The sequence below is a fragment of the Aythya ferina genome (genome assembly GCF_964211825.1).
Source record: "Aythya ferina genome assembly, chromosome: 3".
NCBI classification, from domain to species: Eukaryota; Metazoa; Chordata; class Aves; order Anseriformes; family Anatidae; genus Aythya; species Aythya ferina.
This window is the reverse complement of record NC_140298.1, coordinates 91,775,194-91,796,177: the sequence shown is the minus strand read 5'-3', so window position 1 is coordinate 91,796,177 and position 20,984 is coordinate 91,775,194. Positions and strand designations below refer to the sequence as shown.

The 20,984-nt window shown below is 38.3% G+C and overlaps 1 protein-coding gene across 3 annotated transcripts in view; it reads right to left on the bottom strand.

Moving 5' to 3' along the window:
* EYS (eyes shut homolog) overlaps positions 1-20,984 on the bottom strand; it is a 723,774-nt gene that overhangs the window by 227,334 nt on the left and 475,456 nt on the right. For all 3 annotated transcript variants that reach the window (XM_084512624.1, XM_084512623.1, XM_084512622.1), the window contains one exon: positions 10,548-10,660. In XM_084512624.1, the coding sequence (XP_084368750.1) occupies positions 10,548-10,660 (113 nt within the window). The remainder of the gene's footprint in view (positions 1-10,547; positions 10,661-20,984) is intronic.

Here is a 20,984-nt window from a genome sequence, read left to right as displayed (position 1 = left end):
ATGAATTTTGGAGGGGAATTAATGTTTCTTTCACTGGTAAATGTATTTGTTTTTCTGCTTCAATCAAGTAGTTACAGGATAAGACTGTTTTATTAACTTTAGAACCAAGGTCCCTTGAAGGATGATGTATCTTTCTAGTATTGCATTACTTAATATTACAGCTTTACACAATCCCCATTCCCTCTAGAAAAAGAAAATAGAATTTGCTTAGCATCTCCCCAGAGAAGCCCATTTATTAGCTGTTGATAATAACTTGTTTATATCTTAATCAGCCAATACAGATATTTTCTGATTTACAGACTCATTTAAAAAAGAATGCATTACAGTAACAAATAATTATATATTTCAAGAAATAATTAAGTATTTTATCAGGTTATTTGATATTTTTGATTTGAGGACCTGGGAATGATGGCCCCCATCACGGTTACAGCTATTTGTTTCATTATCCATTCAGAGGGTTTGGTCACAGCTTTCAGCCATTGGTTCTAACAGGCCGGGCTCTGCTGATCTAAAGGAACTTCTGTGTCCAGTGTTTCTCCTCATGAAACATGTGTGATCTCTCATATACACTATAATGAACATAGTAATCTTTTAGAAAAAAAAAACAGCTGAATTCCTAAAATAATTTTCTGCATATTTTTTATTTAAATCACCAATTTCTTTGAGAACTTATTAATATACTTTTTATCCTTTCTAATTCTTATGTACTTCTCTGGTGGGCACTTCTGGCTTTCTTAAATGAGATTTTTACAAACCCACAAACACTTTATCAGTCATGAAGTCCTGTGGTCTATTCACTGACACAATGAAGCACGCAGAATGGATTCCAGCAGATAGCTACTAGCCAGAATAAAACTGAACTTCTAAACTTTTGAGAATCTGGTTTTTATCAGTTGAAGGCAACTCATGATTTCTTATTACTTCTGTAGCAATTTCAGAAGTGAATCACAAAGATAACAAAAAGGCACAGAGAAAGTCTTACACTGATTCAGGCTTCCAGTAGGCAAATTCTTCCATTCAGTATGGCCTTATCCCTATTTATTCTCTCTAATATGCCCCTCTTTTCACAGTACAGTCTTGTACAATAGTAAGAGCAACTACATCTCCATTACGAGGCACTGTCTGCACATAACTTGCAAATCATGGAAACTTGCTGTGAAGTGTAATTATTTGTGAGTATATAACAAACCATTTTTTTTCTCTATTTCTAGATTCCTGTAATTGGAATGGCATCAAATGCTAGCACTAAAACTCAGTACAACTGCAGCCCGTTAAGGAAGACATGCAAGGTAGTTTCTTTTATTACGCAATTGTTTTTAGACAATTCCTCCTGTTATATACTTGGCTTTTCAGAACTACTGCTCATAATAAATTTAAGACCACATATACAGGGAACTCTCCTTAAAGCACAATTCTGCCAAACCAATTGAGCACCCATCTGCAAGTTTTAGCAAGCAGCAAAAAAATCAAGATTACTTTTTCTACCCCAAAAGAGTAGAAGAGGGTTTTGCTGTTCGTATACCTGTCTGGCTAGAAAACCAAGTGATTATTTCAGAAAACTACCAAACCATTCCACTTCATGTCTCCTGTCACTAAAATAATTTTCCTTAAGCATTAGTTCCCAAAGTGTATTGCAATAGCTATCGCAAATCATAATACTAATGCTGTGAAAAACACATGGTGAAGTCTTAAAATCTTTTAAAAATGACTTTAAATTTAGGTTTTATTTTGTGAAGCTGCTTCAATTTTATTAGAAAGCTGGGATGTTCTCATCCCAATCCTTTTGTTTGTTTTAGCCAAAATCTTGCATTTTCATGTTTACAACATTATTTTGCCTTTATGGGGAAGCCATGTCGAAACATGACAGCAAAAATTTATATTCATTTATCAGAAAATAAGTCTCATAAATCTTAAAAATGGATTTTGTTAATATAAATTTTGTCATGGTTTTGTATTTCAAAAGCTAGGTATATTCAAGTACATTCCTGCATGGATGACAGATTTTTCTAGGAAAGTAAAAATATTCAGATTACTTTGGTAGAAGTTAATCAACATTGCCATTAATCTAGAGCAATCCAAAATGTTGCAGCGACCTGTAGGGTTCCTGAAACTATAATCTTTGACGTAAAGCAAAAAAGGGGTCCTCCTCATTTGCTGCAGCTAAAAATATACAGCTGAAATCCTACACCTTTCCACCTGTCAAATTACCCTTGAATCCACAGCTAAGAGAGTCAGGAAGACTGCAAAAATGCTTTTAAGCTATCTTTGCAGTCTTCTAATTCTGATCGCTTTTGACATTGTGAAGAAGCTCCAATTACAGAAAGTTCACCGTGTGGTCCTTTAGACTGCAATGCCTCCCAGAATTTCTTAGCCACTCCAGGCTGGCCCATGGACCTCTGTCATTTCCTTAACTCTCTTATTTCCTGTGTAAGAACATGTGATGATCTACTGAAAAGGCATCTGATAGGCAATCTCTCTCATTTCCACATTTTAAGAATGGGCTGTGGATGGGCTACAGTGGCCTTGTACGCTGATCGCAGCTATTCGTGTGGCTTTGAACCTACCACTCAGTGTAAAGAAGTCAAGGCTGGTAAGATTTTTTTGGTGTGACAGAAGTCTTTAACACAAGTTTCTCCTTCCTAAACTATTTCTGTAACAAATTGGATAAGATACTGTCTTCAGTTCTATAGTACGAGTGTTCTGATTAAAGCTTAGCACTTTACTTTACTGATGTACAAAAGGATAAATTTATATGCAGCGTTTAAATATTTGGGATGAAAGAAGCGCTACAAATAGCATTAATAAATTCAGTAATCATGCAGAGTAAAATTCACCAGTAACCGGAGATATTCAAGATTATGTAACTGCACTAAAATAGATGCAAAGATGTGACATGAAGCAAAACAGTATTTCTCCATCACTGAAATCTTTCTTTTGGCACACAAAACAAATGCAATAAAATAATGAAGTGCACATGAGCAGCAGCAGAAAGTTAGTTTCTTTACAAAAAAAAATAATAAAAAATCCATTAATCTTATTCATTTCAAAATTTCCCTTCTGTACAACTGTATCAGACTGCTTTCCAAAATATTTAATTGAGATATCATTTATTTGCAGTAACACAGGGGCTCAGACATATACTTTGGCATGTATAAGCTGACATATATATTCATAAATGACTTCCTGATAAAAACGGGCCAGAAAAAATGCATGCTATCATTTAAGTCTTATTAACTGTCATGCAGGTACCTGGCAATGCCAACAGAAATCAAGATCTCATTACACTTGGTCGTTACAGGCACACGAACAGACGGTGACTGTCACAGAATTCTGTAACAGTCCTCTGTTGGTATAACACATGTGCCTGAAGTGGCAGAAAGGTAAGAAAGGTAAACATAAACAGTTCCAAAAATTGCTATTAATCTTTCAGGATGGAGAGCTGGCCTAAAAAAATTGGTGTTAGTTTTGTGTTATGCTGGTGAGAGGATGCCTTTTCCAGAAATAAGGAGAAAAATGTAATCTTTATAAAGACACATTATCTCACCTGCATATATTTAGCACAAACAATTTCCAGAGAATTCTACAAAAGACTGAGCTAAAGGCTTACAAAAGAATTTATAGTGATATTGAGGTTTATAGCAGTAGGTAGATTATCTCTGTCACTTCTCTCTCTCTCTCTCTTCCACCTTTTTTCCACCCAACATTGACTTCTGCATCAGTGAAAAGTCATCATCTGAACAAGAATGCCAAAGGAGGTAAAAAAAAAAAAAAAAGGTAAAACAGAAAAATACCCAGAAATCACACATCCACATAGGAAAGAAATCGCACAGGACAGCAAGACTCACAAAGGAAAAGCAAACATTGAAAACAAATGTAATGAAAGATGAGGGTAATCAGAAAGGACAAATCAAGCAAAGAGGATGAAAGTATATAAAAGCAAATCAGGCACTGGAAGAAGAGTAAGGGACAATCAGTAGCACACAAAAATGGTTATCAGCCATCAAAAGCAACAAATAAGAGAGAAAAAAGTAACAAAAATGCATAAAGAAGAACAAACATTTGTTATCACTCTCTATGTTAAAATTGCACAGAATTGCTACTAACATATCAAGCACCATATATGTGATGAATACAAATCAATATTTCTCAAGCTTTATCTTCAATTCTGTATTTCATGAACATTTTAGACCAATCTGTGCTAACCACAAAAAATACAGAAAACCTGTTAAATAAATCTCAGTATCAGTACTACTCACTTCATCATTTTCTTCTACAGTGTTGTAGAGCATTATATACATTTTGCTTTTTCAGAGTTAAAGCACATAGTTCCAAATTGTTAATGAAAATACAAACATATCTACTCATGCTGAGAAAGAATATAACTTAAAGTCTGAATAATCACTTTTTCACATATACATGTAACAGAAGCTCAATGCTTCTCATAGCATCTTGCACTTATTCATAAACTAAGATGTAAGTAGACAAAAGAGCTTAGTGCCACCAGCTTGTACATTTGATTGAATTTAAGTTCTTCAGCTTAGATGGATTAATATGAAGAAAACCTTTAACCTTACTTAAGTCTTGTATGGGTTCTTACTACGGACTTTATGCAGTAGGTACCAACGCAGCACTTTTCCTTTTTGAGGTGTGAAATGGTAACTTTTTGACTTTCACACCCAACTGAAAAAGAATTTTCAGTGGTCCCAGCCTTCCCCTTTCCTAAGTATGTCATTCATTCTGAAGATGGAAATCAACCCCCTCAGAAAGCTGGTGTCAGATGCATTGGGTTGTGAAAGTTCTGTAATATTCTTAAAAAGCAGGGAGTTCCACAGAGGAAGAGACACAATGAGGAATTGCACAGGAGAATGAATTTCACAGAGCTGTTAGGGGTCTGTTGAGATGTTTTTAAATGTATCGCAGAAAACTAAAGAATGGAAAGGGGAGTGCTCACATAAGGATGGGGATTTAGAACTTGCTGGGAAGTGGATAACTAAGGATAAAGTGGAACTGAGGGCTTACTGAAAACATCTAGAGAACACCAAAATATATTGTGTAGCTTCTGAGAAAATTGCAATACATTAGGAAACCCATCAATCCTCTTGATGGAATGGAACTTGGGTAATGCACATGCAAGAGCCTCTTCCCTAAATGCACATAGCAATTGGAGTCCTTGCTGAAATGAAGCTCAGTTTTACCCTGAAAAAAAAAAACATCTTAAGATAAATTAACAGCAAAATAAAGTCTTAAAAAAAAATAAATCCAAAAATGCCTGCTATAGGCAGTGATGAACTCAACTAGTTAGCTCCTGTCTGCAAGGTCAAATCAGCCTTGTACATTTACACTCATCATCAGGACTCCTCTTAGGAAAGCAGCAAGCAGTGTTGTTTTGAGTTAGGATTTTTATTTTTTTAAAAAAGACTAATTGTCATATATACATACATGTATGTGTATATGTATGTATATGTTTTATATATTGTGTGTTTGTTTGGAACCTTTGAATTTACTATATGCAGTAAACACAGGAATATAAAGTATTCCTAACTCTTAGACACTAAACGAGAAGTGAGCTGCAGTAAACACCAGCATTTAATACCGGGAATCAAAGCTTCATTTATATCTGTCATCTGAACTCCACCTGAAAGTGGTAATCATTTTTCCAGCAAATCTATTCCAGCAACATTTTCTGAAACACTTACAGAACCGTTATAGTGCATTAACACATCCCACGTACCTCACTTGCTTCAGAAAAAGGAAAGAAAAAAAGATTTTGTTTCTTAACAGAATCTCATCAGAGATCTGTTATTTTCAATTGTTGGGCATTATATAATCTCTTTCAAAATTGCCCGTATATTCATAGCTCTGAGACAGGAATAGTTTAAACGTAATCTTAAAATAAACTTCGCTAAGATTTAGATAAGTACATCGTCTACTGTAATTCTGGAAAACTACCTATTGGAGGCTGACCTTTGCTAATTGATATGGTTCTATTATAACCTTTCCTGAAAGCAAAAGCACATAGCTCAGAGGACTTTTAGGGCTGCAAATGTGCTCTCAGGAGAGTCAAGCTTACGTTCATTCTCCTGCCCATACCATTATTCTGCCATTTCCTAATTCACCTCAGTTACATCTTATGGAAGGGAGCTCTGATGAGCTCTCAGTGCAATCCATCCCTCGCAGCTGTTCGCTGCTCCCCACGGTACCATGTGCTGTGGCGAACTCTGGGCTGTAACAGGCTGTGTTGGCAGCAGGTTCCCACGTTTCCTTTCTCTGTTCTCACAGAATCACTGAACTGTAGGGGTTGGAAGGGACCTCGAGAGATCATTGGGTCCAACCCCCCTGCCAAAGCAGGTTTCTTAGAGCAGGCGTCCAGACGGGCCTTGAATATCTCCAGAGAAGGAGACTCCACAACCTCCCTGGGCAGCCTGTCCCAGTGCTCCGTCACCCTCACCGTTAAGAAGTTCTTTTGCATGTTGGTGTGGAACTTCCTGTGCTCCATTTTGTGGCCCTTGTCCTGTCTCCACAAACCACTGAGAAGAGGTTGCCCTGTCTCCCACACCTCTGGTATTTATACACATTGATGAGATCCCCTCTCAGTCTTCTTTTCTCCAGGCTGAACAGACCCGGGTCCCTCAGCCATTCCTCATAGGGAAGATGCTCCAGGCCCCGTATCATTTTGTGGCCCTCCGCTGGACTCTTTCCAGGAGAGGTTCTATGCTACAGCAAGATGGAAGAGGAGTCTGCACTACTGGAAACCAAGGAGCATGAGCAGTCTGCATGCTACTTGAGGAATTCAGAGCAGAATGACCACAGCACCCCCCTTACTGGTTCAGCTGAGAAACAAAGGGTATGCTTGTTCTGAAGGCCAATCTCAGAATAATGCATAACCTGCCAACTGTCTGCACTAATGCTCCATAACTTGATCTCTAGCGGCTATTCCATCCCAGCCCAGAAACTTTGCTGAACACAAAGGATTTGAGACCAAACTGTGTCAAGCTCGCTCTTTTCCACAGCGTTGTGAAATGACCCCTTTCAGCAGAGCAGGAGGTTCCCTAGATCTACTCCATAGCACCAACGCTTCAAGTTCTCGTCCTTCTCTTAATCCATGGCCTTCCCTACTAAAAATTAACTCATATCCAGAGCTCCTTTAGAAGGCCAAGCCCTTTTTGATATTGTAATGAATTATGTCATTTGGGGAGCACAAACCTTAACTGTTTTCCCTTGAGAAGTACAACCACTAGCTTTGTTTTCTCTCACTAGCCCTGGGCACTGCTTCCCTTTCTAAATTGTGGACTGTGATTCAAATATCCCCAGACTGAGGTGGAATCCACGTCTGGGAAGAAATCAAATATCCCCAAACTGAGAAGAAATCCTCACTCATCTATTACAGATCAAATTGATCTGCACCATCTCCAGCCTTTCACTGACACCCAGTTTGTGGAATGATAGCTCTTCTGGTGCTGTGTTGAGACCTGTGCTGAGGAGAAGGATCTGGGCTGTGACCCTGAAGATTAACCGTGTTACAGCCTCACTCTTGAAACCTTGGTGCTTCTGCACATATCCAGAAATGGTATATTTTATAGAATGATCAGGATTACTGCACGTTTTAAGGTCTTTGATCATTTCCAATAGCCCAGTGCTGCCTTTACCAATCATCCTCTTGAATTTAAGCAGAATTTAGCACCTTCTGAAATTACATAAAAGGAAATTGTCATGTCGCCCCCATCTCCATTTAGTTCTACCAAGTTAAAATAGTTCTCCCTCCTTTGCAGTATATGACATTTGCATTAAAAAAGAAAAGCTGGAAGACCAAACAGCATTCTTGCCCTGTATATTTTGGGTACTTTAGAAAGCAGGTAGTCAGATATATATGCCAGTGAAATTAAAGTTATGGCTTCACTTTTTACATTTCTTAATTCTTATTTTTTTTAAAGTAATGTAAATTGCATTAATCTCCTGAGATAAACAATAAAGTATATAATATCCTATGAAAAGCATCAACACTGCTGAAGTAGTGATGCCAATAGTTTTGAAAAGGTTAATGAACTGTATCTAAAAGTTGTTTTTGAAAGCTCTCAATATTCTGTGCACATATTAGCTCAACCTTTTGGTATTTTAAAATTCAAATAGATCTAGTTAAAAAAAATGGCAGAACATTTAAGTAAATTTCAAACCTATTAAAAATTCATAAGCTTAAAATTTACTCACAAGCCCATCCACTTTAGGAAGTTTCTGCATGTCTCCCTTTGGCTGACCTTCTACACCACAATAATGAAGCAGTCCGTGCTGTGGGGGCACCAAGAAGTAAAAACTCCAGTAGGTTAAATGGATGAGAGTGTGGCTAAGTTTGCAAAAGCAGGGGCATTCAAAATGAGTAAAAATCTGAAAATGGGCAATGATAGATAGAAGATCAATGAAAGAAAAATGACTACAGCAAGAACAGAAACACTCAGTGCCACTGGAAGACAAATACAGGGATGTTATTACCCGAGGAAATTGGAGTGCTTTGTCTGTCACATTATAGAGTACTCTGTTACTGCCAGGCAGCTCCAAGTGTAGCAATATTGCATCAACAGAACCATATGAATTCTGCAAATCCTGTGTAACTACACCAGGATTTGTAGCATTCACCAGTTTCTCATATTTGCAACAAGTATTGCCCTATTTAAGTAACTTTCTTCAAGCACTTTCCCCTTCCTTCTCAAGAAAAACATCTCTTCCCAGGAGGCCCATCCTGCAAAAAGAGAATGGTAGCAGGGCTTTCTGGACACCTTCTGGGAAGCAGAATTTATGTGTTAAGATTGGTGGCAGTCAGGATGCACACTGTGTATACCTAAAGTGAAGAGCAAGGGACAATGCAAGCTGCCATATGTGGGCAGATACAAAATCCATTTGTCACAGGGCAGAGAATTAGACAGGAGTATGCTTGCCAGGCTTCCCTGCAGTCTGCTCCTATGGGACAACCACACCACGCAGGGAAATTCAGGCTATGAATTCATCTTCCCAGGTGTTCACAGACTGGAAGAGCTGCAATTCAGACCAGGATGGAACCAGCTCTGTGTGGGCTGCATGGGGCTGGACACTGTTAGGCTCATCTGCAGCATTCTGGAACAAGCAGGGAGGGAAAAGAAACACATTGTCCAGGATAGGTGACTCAGTAGGCCCAGCTTCCTTTCCAGCATCCTTTTATGCATAAAACTATTTTCAAACTTCATCTACAAACTATGATTTTTTTTACTCACCTAATTTGTTATATATTCACAGCAAGTATTTGCAAGAAACAGGCCCTAGACTGCAGTCAGAGGATCACAGAATGGTTGAGGTTGGAAGGGACCTCTGGAGATCATCTGGTCCCACCTCCCTGCTCAGGCAGGGTCCCCTGGAGCACATTAACCAGCATTGTGCCCAGACAGCTTTTGAATACCTCCAAGGAGGAGACTCCACAATTTCTCAGGGCAACCTGTGCCAGCGCTCAGTCACCCACACAGTACAGAAGGGTTTCCTGATGTTCAGATGGCACCTCCTGTGTTCCAGTTTGTGCCTGTTGCCTCTTGTCCTGGCACAGGGCACCACTGAACAGATCCTGGCTCAGTCTTCTTTGCATTCTCCCTTCAGATATTTACAGACATGGGTAAGATCCTCTCTTAGCCTCCTCTTCTCCAGCCTGAACAGCCCCAGCTTGCTCAGCCTTTCCTCATAGTGCCTTCAGCATCTGTGTGGCCCTACAGTGGACTCTTCCCAGTATGCCCATGTCTCTCTTGCACTGCAAGGCCCCAAACTGGACACAGCACTCCAGGTGCAGCCTCACCAATGCTGAGTAGAGGGGAAGGATCACTTCTCCTGGCATGCTGGCAATACCTTGCCTAATGCAGCCAAGAATATCATTAACCTTCCTAGTGGCAAGGGCACACTGCTGACTCATGTTCAGCTTGGTGTCTGCCAGGACTCCTACGTCCTTTTCTGCAGAGCTGCTTTCCAGCTGGGTGACCCCCAGCAAGTTCTGGTTCTGGTCACTGAGTTCTGATTCAAATAAAGAAATCTTTTTTATTGATGCTCTACAGCATCAGCCATATTCTACTCCAATTGACTAAACATGAAGAAAAGTATCAAAATCAATACAAACTGCAATACATCTTGGCTTATAATTCTATAGATTATAATATAACAGATAATATAGTATTCTAAATTACTCAAGATTAAAAAGGAACTAAATTGAATTTGCTTAGAAACCTTCTCCTTCCTGCCCAGATCCCTGTAGATGTTACAGACACAGATTGGACAAAGCAGATCTCATTGGTCTTATGTTTCAGCAGCCAGCGGGTGAAAGCTCACTCTAAATAAGCTGTCAAGTTTAATTGAATTATTCTGAAAAAGCATCTTCCATAATGAAAAGGGTTAAGAAGCAAGCAAGAAAGCACAATATCCATCTATATAATATTTTTTTTTCTCTGATCATTGTAGAAATTATCTAGAATGGTCACACCACTTAAGGAAGAAAGCAAAATCAACACAGTTTCTTCTGACTTGAATAGGCACAGAGGGTAGTTTACCTGCAATTGTCAATATTATTTCTTCTCACAGCATTAGAGATGTTGAAAGGTCCCACATTATTGATTTCTATGACTTGTATACAGCCAGTGAAATTGTAGACAGGTCCAGGTATCTACAAAAGAGAAAAATGCACACAGCTCTTATGCTTGTTGTCTTTGTAATCAGTTTTCAAAAGCATTATGTTGCTGTGAAAGATTTTTAATATACTTTAAGCCTACTGCTGAAGAACCCTCCTGGTCTCCTTTTTTTTTTTCCTCATAATGAAATTCTATCAAATAACACTCAATGTGAAAAGAAGTGACAGCAAAATAAGCAGAACTGACTTTTTAAAATATACTCATAGAATTTTGGACATACAGACAGCACCATAGGCACCGTGAGACCTCAGCAAAATGTGGACTTGTCTAATTTTAATCAGGTGCTTATTTTTTATAGATGAACACAGGACATAGGGAATAGCAAACAAGGAAGCTTTGAAAAATCTACTTTTAAGTTTACTACTTCCCTGCTCAAAAGATATCTAGTACCATTAATCATGATTCAAAGCTGCCTAAGGACCTACTAAGAATGGGAATCACACTAGGGGCACTGAAAATACCCCACACGATAAATTGGTATGCATATCTAGCCACCTAAACAAGTAACACTGACACAGTGTGCTGACAGATGTTATAATGCTTAAGCAATCCACCCCAAATGTTGCTACTGAGAGTTTATGGACTGGGCCACGCTACTGGGACTGTTTCCTAGTCATACCAGGTCACGTTTACTTGCTTCTGGGGCCATACAACAGGTAAGAGTCCATAGGTTTGTAATAAATTTCATGTCCGTGGATTTACATTTTATACCAAAACAGGAAAAAAAGTACTGCTAGGACTGTCCATGATGATGAAAGACATTGCCACATTCTGATAGGGACCTGAGAGACTACTCAAGATGAAAATACTGTAACAGTGGAAGAGGGCATGACCTGAGCCACCTAAGTGAGATAAGAAATGACAAGAAGCAAGTCTTGGCCTGTTCCTTAGCACTGCAGAGGACTCGTTCCTAAAGTCAGGTTTAGATACCTACAGATGTAAAAGAAGTCACTGAGGTAATAATTTCATACAAGTGCACTATATAAAAATAAAGGGATTTTCTTAAAGCACATTCAAATGAACATCCAAAAGGGCAAAGCCCATGCATATGAATACTTTACACAAGCTATCAGAGACTTAAAAAAAACACACACAAAAAACAAACAAACAAACAAACAAAAACAATAAGAAGAAGGTAAAAGACTCTGGAGCCCCACAAATCTGAGGTGTTTAAATAGCAAGCTAAAAAATATTTATAATGGCTAAGAAGATATCCTTTAGAAGTTGAAGTCCAAACAAAGGAAAATAGAAAATAATACAAATGTTGGTAGTGAAAACCCAATAAAGCAGGCCAGATAAAGAAAAATAAAAGATCTTTAGTAACAACTTTCTAAAAGCATAATGATGAGCACTAAATGCTTTTTAAAACCCAGCAGGAATGGGAAGCCTGCCAGAAAGGTAGGACTAATACACCATCAAAGTATAAAGGGAGTATTCAAAGAGATAGGGTTCTAAAAGGAAATATAAATGAGCTCTCCAAATAAAAAATTAACATAGAGGATCTCTGGTAAGTTCCCATGCCAGAAACTCTTTTTAGTGGGAGATCTGTTTCCATTTGAAACATCGCTAGAAACAGACTTAAAATTAAAAATTAACAAAGCGAACAGTAGCAAAGAAGAAACACCAAACAGCGTTTGACCAAAAGTTGTAATGGGAATTGCTGAACATGTGGTCAGCAAAATTACTATGGTCATCACTCCAAATGGCATCCAAACCACAGGAATGGAAGATGTGAATTTTGGGGATTTTTGTTTAGTTGGTTGTTGGGTTTCTTTTTGTTTGGTTTGCTGCTTGGCTGGTTGGTTGGTTGTTCTTTGCTTTGTATGATTTGGGAAAGGGGGACCAAGCTGGGGAATGCAAGAAGAAACTACAGGCCAGTAAGTCCCTGTTCCATTCCATACAAACCATTTAAGCACACATCAAAGAACAGCATCACTAGGTACATATAGGAACATAATTTACTGAGAAATAGCCTAGCTGGTTTCTGAAAAAGAAAATTGTAACTCTCAAGAGGAACACTGAACATTGGGAAAAGGATGCCTTGGCACATACTCTTTGATTTCCAAAAGGCTTTTAACAAGTTTCTATGCTAAAGGAGTCTAAGGTAACTCAGTCACCCTGGGATAGCAAGGAAAGCCTTCAATAAACTAAGAGAACGGTTAAAATAGAAGCAGCAAGAATTGGGAATAAATAGTGAACTTTCTCAGTATGGAGAGGTCCTGGAAAGTCTCCAAGCAATCTGTATTAGGGTCTGTGCTCTTCAGCTTATTCACAAGTGGCTCAGCGCTTGCTAAGTTACTCAGGATAGCAAAAACAAAATCCTGAGAAGAGATCTAGCAGAATTTCACAATATGCAAAAACCATAAGGATCACAGTATGTGTGAGTTTCTGAACAGAAAGTTGACTATATAGATCAGGAATCTTTACACAGGAAAACCCACCATCAAGGAGAGTTAGAACAGGGTAGTGTGCAGATGAATAAAGAAGAGCTTTCACAGTTTCTTACAGTACAGGATCAAAAGGACAAGAAATTACATAAATCAGTGCCATGATGAAAGCAAGCTAGAGGGTGTACTTTTCACAAAACTCAAAATTAAACTGTGGAACTCCGCCATAGGATGTTGTGAGTGCTGTAGGACTAAATGGGGTTAAAAATTAGTTAAGTTCATGGAAAGAGATTTTTCCGAGAGAATCTTCCCTCTTTTTTTTTATTATTAGAGGTCATAAAAAAAAATAAATGATGGCCTCTAGCCTGAACATTTGCCTTGTTCCTTACCAGTCAATAAAACATGTTTCATATTGTGATGGCTTCTTGCTTTCTCCAGAGTCTTGAGGCCTGACCTTTTCTTCATATAGAAAAACAGATTTTTAAAAGACTGACTGGTTTTAAGACCAGGTTTTACTAGAACACATAATACTAAATTAGAACATGGCAATCACTTCAGTAGATCTGTGACATGCTGGGTAAGGTATATTAAATAGATAAATCTCCCCTCCCCACTCTGTCCTTGCATGGATGGTCCTTTCCCCTAGTCTTGCTTTTGAACAATCTGAGTGAATCCACCAGTGCTCTGTGTTCAAGACACACACGGCTGCTTCTGGGCCCGAAGGAAAATTCCCTTTTTGCTGTCACTTCTACATGATGGCTGAGAGTAACCTCCACCCTTCAGGTGAACTTCAGGTTCCCCTCAGGTTTGCCCCAGCCTCTGTCCCTCCCATGGGCTTCCTGCCTGCTGCTTCCCAAAGCTGCTCCCAGCAGGAGCTCTCGGGGAAGGGCAGGGCTCTCCCTCCCCGAAGAGGGATGCACTGTGTAAGGATAACATGGCTGGAGCAAGGCAAGCAACTTTCCCCTGCACTGGTCAGGCACTGTGAAAAGTAACACTTTGTGCCAGGCAGCACACAAGGAACAAAACGAGCGGCCTTTCCATTGCACAGCACAGGCTCAAACAAGTTCCTTAAGAGCTAGCTGCTTACTTCTGTAGCAGCAAAGGTTTAAGGGGTGCTATGTATGGCTTCACAAGACAGACATTAACACACTGACCAGGTGTGAAGTTAGGCAAGGCTTTAAGGTGGGATCTGACCACAGCTGAACTCGGGGGCTGTAGTGGGGAGCACAGACTCTCCATGCAGCTCAATTTTTACAGAATCATTAGGGTTGGAAAAGACTTCCAATATCATCCGGCCCAACCATACCCCTACCAATTATCACCCACTAAACCATGTCCCTAAGCACCATGTCCAACCTTTCCTTGAACGCCCCCAGGGACAGAGACTTCACCACCTCCATGGGCAACCTGTTCCAGTGCCTGACTGCTCTTTCTGAGAAGAAATGTCTCCTCTTTTCCAACCTAAACCTCCCCTGGCACAACTCGAGGCCATTCCCTCTAGTCCTATCACTAGTTACCTGTGAGAAGGGGCTGACCCCCAGCTCCCCACATCTTCCTTTCAGGCAGCTGTAGAGAGCAATAAGGTCTCGCCTGAGCCTCCTGTTCTCCAGAAAAAAAAAAAAAACAACCCCAATTCCCTCAGCCACTCCTCACAGGACTTGTGTTCCAGGCCCTTCACCAGCTTTGTAGCCCTTCTCTGGACATCCTCCTGGGCCTTGATGTTCTTCTTGTACTGAGGGACCCAAAACTGAACACAGTACATTAAGGTGCAGCCTAAAATGTTAGAGCACAGCACTGAGGTTACCAAAGGAGAGAACAGCCCCACACAGGGACTGGATGTGGACATTCCTCTCCTCACAGATGTGCTTCAGATATTAAAAGAACAGCATTATTTGATTTGATTTAGCTGACACAGACTATTGATATGGATTATGGACAATCTCTCTCCTTCCTTTGCCAGTCACTTTGGCAAGGAAATAAGTGTGATGGACATTATGCTTGGCAGTTTGCTTTTGCAGCCACCACCATGACAAGTAATAGTGGGTGATCTTTGGCTGTGTATTGTCCTATTACATTTCACTTTCTACTTTTTGTAAGAGATGCTTGTTATTCTTTTTTTTTCCTTTTATAAACAGTAAATAAAAAACACTTTCAAATTAATGGGATGCAGGAACTGTTGAGAATTTAGTATGAGCAAAGACATAAAGTTACACACTTCTGGAAGGAAAACGACATGGGACCCATAACATTGCCTAAAACAAAACTGAAAAATTGAACAATGTTTGAATATTGGCTGCATAAAGAGCTCTTTTTAGAACTCTTCTTCTCTCTCCTAAATTTTTATGAAGTTTCACAAAAGCATAATCACGATTGTTCCAGTCACACCATCTAAGTTTTTTGACAAAAATCCTTATTCTTTAGATTATAAAAACAAACAAGCAAACAAACAAAACATAAAGAAAGCAAAAGAAAAAAAACAAACAAACAAACAAACAAACAAAAAAACAACACAGAGGAAACAAAAGAAACCAATAAAAGGAAAGGTCAGACACAATACAGCCTTCACATTTATGGCAGCTCCTGTTCCTTGCTAAGCTCATTCAAGACTCCGAGTATCAGGTTAGTATGGGGAAAATTCACTATGGCAACCTATGATCCATTTTGCACACTGAACAGAAAATTAATAGCTTGGCTTGGGAATAAACATTTATCTGCACATTCCCCCAAGCACCATTATCAGTGAATATTTTAATAACATGATTTCCTTCTCCCCAAAACAAACATTCAGACAGCTCCTACCCATTTCTCTTACCTTGATATTTGTGTATTTTGAATGTAATGGATTTCTCTAAAGTAATATCAAAATACTTTGAAGCTTCTTCTTGATTCTGTAATCATAACTACATCATAAACACCCTGCTCAAACAATCACTTGCCTTTGGAGTGCCATCTATACAAATATGCTATCTACACAAAAAGCTAATGTCTTTCTGGACATATTTAGGAATAAGGGCTATTGTTACAAATAAATAAAATGTGACCACGCTTTATTCTGCTATTTTTGAGAATAGGTACTAGGTGTTTTTAGCAGAAAAGAGTATTAAAATGTGGACTTCACATGTATGTGGACTTTCTTCCATTTATAAAAATACATTAATATACTGACAAACTGTAATACTTAAATTGCCTGAAAATGTCAGGGTCATAGCAACATCAGAAATTTAATTTAATACAATTCACTATTCAGAAACTATGCAGATATGTTTGACATATAGTAACCATGCTCTTTAAATGCCCTTTATACTTGACAAAAATGAGTACAGATACTTACCTGGTAGGAAAAGTTCACACATATGTGCCAAACCATTTATTAACATCCCTTACTGCCTAGCTCGAATTAGAGCTGCTGTTAGGTAGAATTAGCCTAGAATTGAGTTCCTAAGTGAAATGAGCTGGCATCCTGTCATTTCGCTACAGATTCGTAAATAGCGTAATGAGGTGTTGGCCTATGATCAGAGCTTTTTATTACAAAAATATAATTAATGCAAAACAAAGCACATCACAATCTTTCCTGGTTTGACTTGCCTCAGGATAAATTTTATAGATCTCAAAATTTCTCACTATAGATAGTGAGAATGTATCTCACCAGAATACATTGTTCAGTAAACTTTCACATCTTTTTGATTCCTATGAAATACCTTGGGCTTTGGGTTCTTGTCTGTAGAGCTTTCTGCAAAAGTCTGTGAGACTTGTCAAATTGTAATATTTAAAAAATACACAAAATGGCCCAGGTACACATTTTTTAATACCCTTATTAGCATTTTTATTTATATTTATATTTACTAACACAGTTTGGAAATTAATATATAAAATCAACCCTGAGTTAACAGTTTGTCTACTCTACTTTTGGATCTTGCATATGAAATGGTCAATACTGAACCATGAAATAAAGCAAGTTCTGCCCCCAGCTTGGAACTCTGCAGATTGGCCAAACAGCAACAAATTCGACTTCAGTTTTAACCTGCTCTAAACCTACTGCATCTGAACTATAGTACTGACACCAGAGCTGGAAAGGAAGGGAGGAAGGGAGGGAGGGAGGCAGGAAGAGAGAAAGAGAGAAAGAGAGAAAAATAGAGAGAGAGAGAGAGAGAAAGAAAGAAAGAGAGAGAGAGAGAGAGAGAGAGAAAGAAAGAAAGAGAGAGAGAGAGAGAGAGAGAAAGAAAGAGAGAGAGAGAGAAAGAGAGAGAGAGAAAGAAGAAAGTCGTTCTTAGGAAATGTCATTTTATGGTCCGTGTTCCCGAGTTTTGAATATTGAATTCAATACAGTACAAAATAAAACTACACACACTACCCAATTAGCATCTTCTAATCATGAAAGCAAACAGAATTTGCTTAATCCAACAGGACCTTATGCTGCCTTGTATGCCACTTAGTAAGTACTGAAATTTTCCTGCCATCCAAACAATATGCTACAGGTAGAATATATATTTTTTCAAGTCTCTTCAACCCACCAAGTTTTCCAGTTTGTTAAAAATCAACATTAGCCAAACAAACACCATCTTGACTAAAAAAAGTTAACACTTTCATTCTTGCTGATTTAAACTGTTTTAGCATCAATTACTAAGCCACAGGCATAAAAATTAAACCTTGCACATTTTAACTGTGGTTGTTCAAGCAAAATGGACAACGGGACTCTGGCTAATTTGTACAGACACTAGCTAGAGATAAATAGGCCTTCCTTTGAAAAATGTTGCTGAAGGAGACAGGGGAATTATTTTTTCCCCCCCTCAACATATTTATTTTGTTTGTTACTGCATTTTATTTACACTTAGAATTATATATATTTACATTTATATTTTACATTCTCTTTACATTTTTATATACTTTTCCTAGTCAGCTCCAATTTTAATGCACATGCATTTTTTTTGTTAGATAATGTAGTATAAAACAAATGTTATTAGACTTTAATGACACCTCAAAATGTGAAGGAAGATATGAAGTGGTATTCATTCAGAAAACAAAAGTAATAAAAGAAAACACCTAAAATAGAGGAGAAGGAATATTGCTTCAGCTTCTGTACTAGTACTTGTTAAGTGCTAAAGTTGGAAAGAAAAATGGGAAGGTATACTGGTAAAATTGTCTACATGCCACCATAAATAAAAGAAAGCGGATAAAACACAAAGGAACTGAAGTCTCTTACATCTTGAACAGTACTGGTCATGAAATTAAACCCTAAGCAGAAACTGAAGTATAATACCAAGTTTTTAAAAATTGAAATGTTAATATAAAAGATGATTTTAATCTGAAATTGGTATTGAGCTAAACATGTAGAAATCATTTTAATTCAGTATACTAAAAAAGGCTTGAAGAAGTTAAATCAAGATTATTTTTTCATGCAACTGCTTCTACTGAATTTTTTGAAGAATTTATTGGTCATATCCTGACTCTGTGTTTATCATATCTGTCACAGATATTGAAACACTATCACAAAACTTTCATGAAACAAGAATGGTGAAGCATAACAAAACAGACAGAAGAGGGGGGAAAAGAATCCCCAAACTGCCTAAAGCAGCACAACTCTGTAGCTCTGCTCCTCATTTCTCATGTTTTCCAGCAACTCAAATTACAGGGGTTGCAAAACTTGCTACCCTGGTAGCTCTCTTGTATGAATTCTTCCAGTCCCCTGCACTGAGCCTGCAATCTCACACCTAATCTTTGAGCTGCCCAGTGTGGGTACAGCACCTCCTGGGTTGCTGTGCTTTGCACTGGGAGCTTGGCTGGTCAAATGCCTGGTCCCAGACTCCAGCAGAGCCAGCCGCCCACGTAGCTGGCATTCACGCTCCTCCTGCACTGCTTCCAAGTCTAAAGGCACTGGCAGTGGGAAAATCATGCTGTAGTGTTACACCATGAGTTCCTCATGCCTCTGCCGTTTTGCTCTGGCTGAGAATGGTTCACTAAGCCACACGGATTAAATAAGAGCTTTAAAATCACTAAGTCTGAAAGATTTAAGGGTACTGAGAAGCTCCCTTACCGTTCTTACAGAAGTTTATCCCTGGTCAAGATCCCTCTTTTAAAATTCCTCTTGCCTTGCAGTTAAGCAAGTGCAATGTTGCATTGCAGAAGTGATACGAAAATTTTGAAGTAAGGATGGACATCCCTAAGTGTTATAGCTCGTAATGCCTTGCCTTTTCATAAACAATTGCAGTGTTTCTGGTTATAAGTATACTGCATGATTTACTTATTTTGTTTGCTACTGCAGTTCTCAGTTAAGTTGAACTACTGGATTTTAATACTTAGTTCACTCTCATTAATGGGATGCAGTGCCTTCTCCATGAACATCCTGAAAAATGTACTGCCCTGAGACAATTAGAGGATGTGGAGTGAAATCTAGAGAACAGGCTGATGTTCTTATCTAGTACAGACTATCAACTAACTGCAGAAATCAACTTATCTCATTGTAAAATAGAGCACTTCCCTTTTTCAGAGTGATAATGAAGTTAAATTTATTGAGCACTTTGCTAAGCTAATACAATATAGTCTTACAACACATCAGAGAAAGATTACCATGAACTAGTTTTCAGTCCAAGTCAGTTAATTTCTGTAGTTTTGTTTCTTCTCATATCAATAATTAATAGCTCAAACCTACAATCATTTGACCTAAGATTTTTGCACCTATTTTTAAGTGGCAATGGACACCTATAATAAGATTCAGTGTGAAACACTTCACACTGTCACAAAAGAGGGAGAAGCTGAAACAGAGTTGTATATCTTCTCTTTGAACTAGAAGAGAAATCACCTTATCTAAAACAAAGACAAATGAATATCAAAGGAATTAATATTCCTATGACGATCAGACTATTCTGTGCATAAGGATGAAATACATATGCTTCAGGGAGAATTATTATATTTATCTGGAACACCTGGAGGTCTTCAGAAAGAAAAATGACTATAAAAGATAAAATGTTGCAATAAAATAGACTTTCCTTTAGTGAATGCAACCTGAGGAATATGGTATTCAGAAGGGATCCATTTTGTCAGAGTTCTAAGAAAGCCAAAGAATCTCAGCTGAAGAAGGGGGATATGAGAAAATCTATTTATACATTTTTAGGACTTTGTACCTTCTTATATCATACTGGTACATTTGCAACTAGATTGTCAGATTTTTATTCTTTTTTAATTGTAAATACAGTTTTATTTTTATAGCTCAGCCTCTTTTAAGGTAATCAAGTACTGATGCAGCATTCCCCACATCATGAGATGAAAGGAGTATCTCAGCTGGGACACTACGTCTTTCAACAAATGCCCTCACTTCCCAAAATGTCTTCAGAGGCTAACAGTGTGGCATATACAAGCTATGGAATGACACAGAGAACTGCTAGTAAGGTGGTCTGCAGTGCTAGGAACACAGTAACAGGGAGAGCTGCCTGACATGGTGTTTGGGAGTACGTGTAAATTCCAAGGTCACCAAAATGTTAGTGACATGTATGTATGTGACCACAGGAGTACATACCTGCAGTGGATAGATCACATAATGTTAACTATCATGTCTGAAGAAGGTTATGAATGCATACACTTCCAAAACATTTAATTTTCCTTCTATAGCAAAATGAGATACTTTTTTTTTTTTTTTTTTCATTTGTGTTCCAGAAACAACGAACTCTACCAATGAGTAAAAATTCAGAACCTTTATCAATTTTTGATGAGAGAACTGACAGGTTACTACCTACTGTTGTCTGCACTGTCTTTCAGGTAGATGTTACTGCCCCTGTGGCAAATCCAACAGAACAAGAAATATATCTGCAATTCATAATACTAACAGAGATTGAGATTAACGGCATTTTAATTTGGTGCAACTGAGAAGAGGACCCATGACCTATTTTGTCATCCCTCCTGAGGAAACAAAGACCTTTAG